General features: G+C 35.7%; 1 protein-coding gene across 1 annotated transcript in view; it reads right to left on the reverse strand.

The window, feature by feature from the left end:
- CDC42BPA (CDC42 binding protein kinase alpha) overlaps positions 1-8805 on the reverse strand; it is a 333136-nt gene that overhangs the window by 149186 nt on the left and 175145 nt on the right. Inside the window, exons 9-10 of the mRNA XM_017882327.1 lie at positions 7094-7173; positions 3712-3878 (exon numbers count right to left, since the gene is read on the reverse strand). Coding sequence (XP_017737816.1) covers positions 3712-3878; positions 7094-7173 — 247 coding nt within the window. The remainder of the gene's footprint in view (positions 1-3711; positions 3879-7093; positions 7174-8805) is intronic.

Genomic DNA, 8805 nt, shown 5'->3' on the forward strand with positions numbered 1-8805 from the left:
AAAAAAATGCAATTTAGGCTTGTCCAAGCTCAATTCTTGATGGAATGAAAAGGGAGAAACCTCTCTGGGGCAAAAATAATATAAACTTGCTTCTCTATGTTATTTTTATTCATGACATCTTTCACATGAGACATCTGGAAAAGCAGAAAAGCATGACAAATGGAAGAAAAAAACAGAAAGGCAGGTTCACAGTTGTTGAAATTAACAGACAAGGAGCTCAAAATATTATTAAAATGTTATAGAAAATAGCGAAAAAATACACAAAAATATGGGGAAATTTCAACAGAAAACTGCAACTGAGAGAATCAAATGAATAAACTTTAACCAAAAAGACAATATCTGAAATTAAGATTAATCAGATGGACTTAACAGCAAAATGGATATAGCAGAAGACGGAACTAGTGAACCTCAAGGCAGATCAATAGAAAATATCTTAATGAAGCACACACAAAAAAAGAAAGAATGGAAGGAACAGAACAGAGTATAAAGGAAATGTGAGATACCATCTAACATATATGCAATTAAAGCTCCAGAAGGAGAGGAGAAAGTGCATGAGGCAAAACAGTATCTACAGAGACTATGGCTTAGAATTTTGCAAAACTGATAAAAGACATCAAACAAGATTGCAAAAGCTCAGTGAATCTCAACCAGGATTTTCTGTTAATACAAAGAAAGCTACACGTACGTGAATCACAGTCCAACTATTTGAAACTGAAGTTAAGGACATAATCCTGAAAGCAGCCAGAAGGGAAAACATATACATTACATTCAAGAGATTAAGATTAACAGCTGGCTTCTCAAGAAATATTATGGAAACTATTATAGAAAAGAATAAAATAATACATGTAGAGCTCTGAAAGAAAAAGCTGCCAAGCTAGAATTCTAATCCAGTACAAGTATTCTTCAAAATGAAGGTAAAATAAAGACATTTTCACATCAACAAAACCCTATTGAGAATTGTCACAACACACTCACATTACAAGAAAACAATAAAGGAAGTTTTTTAGGCTAAAGAAAAATGATTCCAGATAGAAACATGGAATTTAGGGAGAAATAAAAAGCACCAAAAGGGTAAATAAATGGGTAAATTAAAAGATACTTAATGAGTAAACGTAAAGCAACAATCGAGTAAAATGTATTAAAAGAATTATAACACAGATTAAGGTAAACTACATAACAACAGTCATACAAGGAGCTGTCTAAAGGTTTCTACATTGTTTGTGAAGTAGTAACATACAAATTATTAAGAAAAAGATATATGAAGATCTAACAGAAAAATGGGCAAGAACCTCGAACCAGAACTTCAAAAGACTAGATATCCAAATGGATGGTAAATATATGAAAAGACATTCAAACTCATTATCCATCAGGAAAATGCAAATTAAAATCACAGCAGGACATCATTATACTTCTACCAGAATGGCTACAAGTTAAAAATGCTGACAATATCAAGTTCTGGTGGGGAGCTGAAGAAAGTAGAACTCGTAAATTATTAGTAGAACTATACATTGGTATAATCACTTTGGAAAACTCTTTGACAATATCTTCTAAAGCTGAAAATCCTCTACTATATGGCCCAGAAATTCTACTCCCAGGTACATATCTGAAAGAAATAGTATATAGGACCATCAAAATAAATATATAAGCACATTTGCAGGAACTTTACTTATAGTAGTCAACATCTGGAAATAACCCAAATACTTACCAACAACAGACTGGGCAATTTTTTAGTGCTTATACCCAATGAAATACTAAACAGCAATACAAAAAAAAAGAGCGAACTACTGATATATATAAAACATGGGTGAATTTTAAAAAACAACAAGTGAAAGATGCCATACACAAAAGAGAATATACTGTATGATACCATTTATATGAAGTTCAAAAACAGGTAAAAATTCATTAATGGTGAAAGAAATTAGGATGATGTTTATTTCATAGTGGTAAGTTACAAACTGGGGAGTGGCATGTGAGGACTTTACCCTATGCTGGAAATATTCTACACATGAATATGGGTGAAGGTTACATTAGTGTACACATATACAAACATTTATTAGGCTTATACTTAAAAGTAGAATGCTTGCACACTTTGCTATATCACCACATAAAAAAACAAACAGAAAAATTTCAGTCACAAAAGGGAAGTAATTCATTGTAGAGATCTTAACAACTTACGGAAAAACAGAAAATAGTCCATTCTATTGATGTCTACACAGACTTTTTCTCTACTTGGCCTCTAAAACTATGACAGTAAAATTCTGTGATTATAAAACTTTGATTATTTCTCTCCTAGGAGTTACAAGTTCCTGATCATTTGTCCATAAATACATTCCTTCATTCACAAAATACGTAAGTAAAATATATAATATGTGACATCCTTTATTTTAGAGAAAAAAAGCAGAAAAAGTAGATAGTAGTACTGGGGATATATATATGATTAAATTATAAATAGGATGGTCTGGAAAACTTTCATTGAAGGCCTCATTCAACTACAGACTTGCTTCAAGTAGAGTATTCTAACATTCAAAGGTCAAAGAGTTAAGGAAAACTTAGCAAACGAGACAGGGAAGGACTGGTTTATGAGGAAAAAGAAAACCAGGAGATAAAGTGCCCCAGAAGCCCAAAAAAAAAAAAAAAAAAAAAAAAAAAAGGCATTATCAGGAGGAATAAATGGTCCACAGGATCAAATATTGCTGATAGGTTAAAAGGTGAAGACAGAAATGATCACTGGATTTTACAGCACAGGATAGGGAAACAGACTAGGGGAACAAAGTAGGATTGCTAGGCAGCATGAAGAGCTGACCTGAGGTGAGTGTCTGTGAATCTGAATTAATATTATTAGTCAACATGTTGTGGGTGTTTTAAGTAAGCTGTCTTCAGCTGGATAGTGGAAGACACAAAGTTGTATTCAAACACGGTTGGGGTTCTGCCAAGGGTATTTGACAAAGAGAAAGCGAAACAATAGATTTGAAGGTATATGCCAGGGTATGATTATGGCTGACCAGAGAATGAAAAATGAGGGTATAAATAGCAGAGTTAAATTGGTGATAGACTTGTAGGTAATGATGGCAGTGAAGGAATATTGGAGTTAAGGGGTCAGAGAGAGAGAGCACTAGAAAATTATGAGCAGGAGATTATAAAAGATTTGCTGGAAACTGCGATTAATGAGTTTTAGATATGGTAATCTTAAGACATATCTTACTACCATAGGATGGACTGGATGAAATGAAATGGAGAAAACAATCATTGAAGGTGAAGAATAAAGAAACTCACTCAGAATCTTAAAAAGTTTATGTGTATGTGCATTTTAAAATCACCAAAATAAAATCACCAAATACGGCAGAAGCAATGCTGCAGAGAATGACAATGTGAAAGGAGCTAGAGCTCCTAAAGATTGAGCAAATAAGATAGGAAAAGTCATTAAAGTGCTATAACGAAGTGAGGAGGGTCCCATTTCCCCATCCCCAAAGGTATTCCCACACATTTTTATAAACATAAATATGTACCCACAGGAAACAAAAGCTATTTTGTTGTCGTTTACTATTAATTGTGTGATTTTATATAAACGGTATTATGCTGTTTTCTGCATAAATTTCTACAACTTGATTTTTCACCACTTAAAAGAATTTTTTCCAAAGATAAAACAACCACTTACAATAAACACCTCATTTAACACTGTGAGTACAATTCAAAAAGTGAAAATATATTTACCTTGAAGTTTTCTACTGAGTTCAAGTTTTTCTTGCTCAAGGCGCTTAATTCTTCTTTCATAAGCTTCAGTTGCTAAGGTGTTGTCTAGAGTCCTCTGAACATTAACATCAAGATCCAGTGAGGTGGGACCAGCTGTAACTCTTAAACAGCTCCGATCAGAAAGTACACTGAAGAAAAAAAAAAAAAAAACAAAAAAACGCAGGTTCATACTGTGAGAAAAAGTTTGAAGAAAAATGTTAACATTTTAAAAAAATTGTTTTTAACTGACTCCACATTTATGGCATAAACATTTTTAAATTGCTCATTTAAAACATAGATTTGAATATCTTGCAGCTTAGCCAGCTGGAATAATTATAAAATTTTTTTTGCAAAATCACCAAAAACTGTTTTTAGAAGCATTTGAAAAAATGAAAACCTAATATCCCCCAAATTATTTTGATTTAAAAAACCCCACAAATTATAAAATGAAGTTTGCTGAAGGGTTACTGGTAGTTTAAAACAATCTGACCACCTAGGTGAAACAGTAGTAGTCAAAAGCACCAACCACGGCACGGCCCTCTTTACTAGAATTTGAAATTCAAAAGCAAGTTTGTATCTTTAATTCAATACGATTTAAATAAAAATACTGCAACTGCTGGACATTTGGTGGTGAACAAAACAGACAAAAATCCTTGCCCATGTAGAGCTTATATTCCAGTGACTGAGACAGAAATAAACAAAATAATTGAGATATTCATTACATTAGAAAATGTTAAATGCTAAGGAGAAAACATAAAGCAGGAAAGGGAGAAATAAAGTATCGAAGGGGAGGAGATAAAAATTTAGATAAAGTAGTCAGTAAAGCTGTCACTGCTAAAGTAACTTTGGAAAAAGCTAAGTAAAGGTGAGGGGACCACTTAAGGGAATATCAAAAGAAAGAATGTTCCAAGTAGATGAAACAGAAGTACTAAAGCCCTGAGACAAGAGTATGTCTGGCATGTTCACAGGCCAGAAAGGAGGCCTGTGTGGATGGAGTCGAGTAAACAGAGAAAAATAAACTCAGAAAGATAAAAATAAGGCAGTCATGTAGGGTCTTGTAAAAAGTTTGATTTGGAGTTGATATGAAGCCACTGGAGTTGGGGATGGGTGGACTGGTTCTGAATAGGGGAGTGACATGCTCTGATTATCTTTTAAAGGATCACCTGAACAGGTTCAGAGACATAAAAGAAAGTTATTTACATAGTAAGTGGGTGGTTAAGACAGATTTTTAAGTAGATGAGAGGAGAGGTTTCAGCTGGAGATGTACACTGAGGATTCATCAGCAAATCTTTGGGAGAACACTAGAGAGTTTAGATGGAAAAGAGAAGTCCAAAGACTGAGCCATAGGACACTCTGATATTCACAAGTCAGGGAAGTCAGGAGGGTTCAGGTATGGAGTCTGAGAAGGAATGACCAGCAAGGTGAGAGAAAATCAGTCAAGTGTCCTAGAAGATAGGAGAAGAAGGTATTTTAAAAGTATGGAGCTGTGGCAAATAAGATGAGACTAAGCAATTAAGTAAGACTAGAACTGAGAAGTGATCATTAGATTTAGCAACATGTTGGTCAACAGTGACATTGATAAAAGCAGTTTGCATGAAGTGATGGTGGCACATACCTGACTGGAATGGATTCAAGAAACAACAGTATGAGAAAAATAAACAAAATATAGTCAAAAGTTGAAGTAATTTTTCTATAATATAGAGCAGAGACATGGTTGATAAGAGGTAAAGGAAGTAGAATCCAGATTTTATATTTTGTATTAAGATGGGGAACTGACATTTGTAAGCTGATAGAAATGATGTGATGATGCAGATGACACAAGAAGAAAAAATTCATGACATAAAAGCAAAACATGCACTAGACCAGCCAGGAAGGAATGAAAGAGACTGGCCTTACTAGAGCCTTGCACAGTTCATCCATGAAAAGAACAGAGAAATTGGGTCCAACAGTAAGTAGGCGGTAAATATGGTAACTGGAGCTTGTGGAAGTTGTCTGTGGTTTGCCTCAATCCTTTTGGTGAAAGGGGATGCAAGTCAGCTGAACGTGAGGATGACAGAGGTTTCAAACTCAAGGAGAAAGAAATATGCCAGATGCAATGGCTCACATCTGTAATCCCAGCAACAGGGGAGGTTAAGGTCAGAGGATGGCTTGAGGAGTAGGAGGCTGTAGTGATCTATGACTGTGCCATTGTACTCCAGTCTAGACAGCACAGCAAGACTCCATTTCTAAATCGTTTTAAAAATTAGCTGGGCATGGTGGCTTGTGCCTATTGTCCCAGCTACTCTGGCGGCTGAGGCAGGGGGATCATTTGGGGTCAGGTTTGAGGTTATAGTGAGCTAGGACTGCACCACTGCATTCCAGCCCTTCTGCTGCCCAGAATAAGACCCCATGTCTTAAAAAAAAAAAAGAAAGTAAAAAATAGTTATCTAGGTGAGTGAAAGAGTGAATACACTACAGTAATACAGTATATTTGTCAGAAAAGGGGCACTTGAGGTTGGTAATCATGAATTTAAAGTAGACCAGTAAGAATAGTCAGCTATTTTTTCTAGTCATTTGGAACTGTACAGGTAGAGAATAAAATTTTAATAGTTAATGTTGACTTAGCAAAGCAAGTATAACAGAATTAGAGACAGTCAAAGAAATGAAACGGCATACAAGGAGTGATTATAATCATTCTCAATAGAATTTAAGCAGGGTAAGGGGGAAATAGGGAATATAAGTGAAGGAAGGGTCAGTGAAAAGATGGTAGAATTAACGGGTTGAAAGTTCTCCTGCTTGACATCTAGAGAATATTCAACAGCATGAAACTCTTCTAATTACTGCTTCATTGCTAAGGAATAGATTCTGAGCTCTCTGTTCCATTCCTTCCCCTCCAAAATGAGTTCAGATTTTCACATATTCTACTCATTTTGTAACGCTTAACTTTCTATTTCCAGTAGTAGGCTCATTCTATTTTTTAAAAAGTTTTAATTTACAGTTTTCTCATACATTTTTTATGAACCTCAATTCAATTTAATTTGCTTTAAATTGTCCAAACTATGTTAACTTTTTTTTTTGAGACAGAGTCTCGCTCTGTCACCCAGGCTGGAGTGCAATGGCGCAGTCTCGGCTCACTGCAACCTCCACCTCCTGGGTTCAAGCGATTCTCCTGCCTTGGCCACCTGAGTAGCTGGGATTACAGGCACCCGCCACCATGCCCACCTAATTTTTATATTTTTAGTAAAGATGGGATTTCACCATATTGGCCAGGCTGGTCTCAAATCTCCTGACTTCATGATCCGCCTGCCTTGGCCTCCCAAAGTGCTGGGATTACAGGCATGAGCCACTGCACCTCGCCCAAACTATGTTAACTTTTCAAACTTACCAGCTACTAGTATATGTAAAACCAACAAATGGCAGATGGTGGCCAGAAAATGCAGTGTGTGTTGGTGGGGGCATCGTTTCCTAAAGGAGGAAAAAACATCTGGTAAGAAATAGATAGCTATGATCTGTAGGCTTGGCTATAAATATAAAATGCCAAAAAAATTAACAAAAAAACTTTTGACTGTTCAATTTTAAAACACTGATAAGTTTGGTATAGTTGTTTAGTGATATAAAATTCAGACCATGAACACTGCTACTCTAAAATTCTAATTAAATTAAAGATGGAAAGTCTGATATTGAGAATACAGTCATTATTATTCATGTACTCTGTATTTGCAAATTTGTATAGAAGCTAATATTTATTTGTAAACCCCAAATCAATACTTGTGGTAATTTTATGATTATTTGTAGACATGTGCAGAGCACAGAAAAATTTGAGATGTCCTATGCTCACACTCTTAGCTGAAGTTGAACAGGAGAGGCTCTGCCTTCTCATTTAAGCGCTCATATTATAAACAAGTGTCCTTTACAGGGTCTCTTTGGTGTCATGCATTTCACATTTTTGGGCCCTTCGTATGTGATTCACTGCTTGCAAAAGCTCCCAAGCGTAGTGCTGAAGCATTGTCTAGTGTTCCTAGTGCAAGAGGACAGTGATGTGCCTTTACGGAGAAACTAATGTGCTAGAAAAGCTTCATTCAGGCACGAGTTACAGTGCTGCTGGTGGTAAGTTCAATGGTGAGTTCAGTGTTAATGAATCAACAATATATATTATATAAAGTGTCTTTAAAGAGAAGCACACATAAAAACAAGACTATATATTGATCAGTTGATCAGAGGCTCACAGAAACCTAACCCTGTACTTCCCTCAGAGCAATGGTTCAATATTAGCTAATAGTGTTCAAGGCAACTATATAGAACATAAACACCATGAATAATTAGAATCAACTGTACTATGTATTTAATTTGGAATGATTCACAATTTGTTAACAGTAAATATAATTCTGTTTATAAAAAATTGGTAAGAGAAGTTCATTTAATTATTCTTTGTGAAGTTTAGACAGGAAAGTATGAGAAATTTTTATCTGCCTTGAATATAGTACTAGGATGGTTTTATAATTACAGTTATCAAAGAGTGATCACAGCTTATTGTATTGAAAAGAGTATTCACAGTTTCAGTGAAAAGTAATATAACGTGTACCTATTCTGTACTCACAAAAATTTTAAAAAATTGTAAGTCATATAACAACATAAAAAATTTTAGTACAGGATTAAAGCCATAGTAAATAAAATAACTGAAAAGAAAATAAAAGCTCAAATTAAGAAGGCTAAAAAGTGGCTAGGAGCAGTGGCTCATGCCTGTAATCCCAACACTTTGGGAGGCTGAGGCAGGTGGATCTGAGGCCAGGAGATTGAGACCATCCTGGGTAACACGGTGAAATCCCATCTCTACAAAAAGTACAAAAAGTTAGCTGGGCATGGTGGCGGGCGCCTACAGTCCCAGCTACTCAGGAAGCTGAGGCAAGAGAATGGCGTGAACCCGGGAGGCAGAGCTTGCAGTGAGCCGAGATTGTGCCACTGCACTCCAGCCTGGGAGACACAGAGAGACTCCGTCTCAAATAAAAAAATTTTTTACAAAAGGGGGGGGGAGGAAGAGGAGGAGGAGGACAAAGAAGAAAGAGGAAGGAAGGAAGGAAGGAAGGAAGGAAGGAAGGA

The sequence above is a fragment of the Rhinopithecus bieti genome, unplaced genomic scaffold (genome assembly GCF_001698545.2).
Source record: "Rhinopithecus bieti isolate Rb0 unplaced genomic scaffold, ASM169854v2 scaffold_13261, whole genome shotgun sequence".
In the NCBI taxonomy this organism is placed as follows: domain Eukaryota; kingdom Metazoa; phylum Chordata; class Mammalia; order Primates; family Cercopithecidae; genus Rhinopithecus; species Rhinopithecus bieti.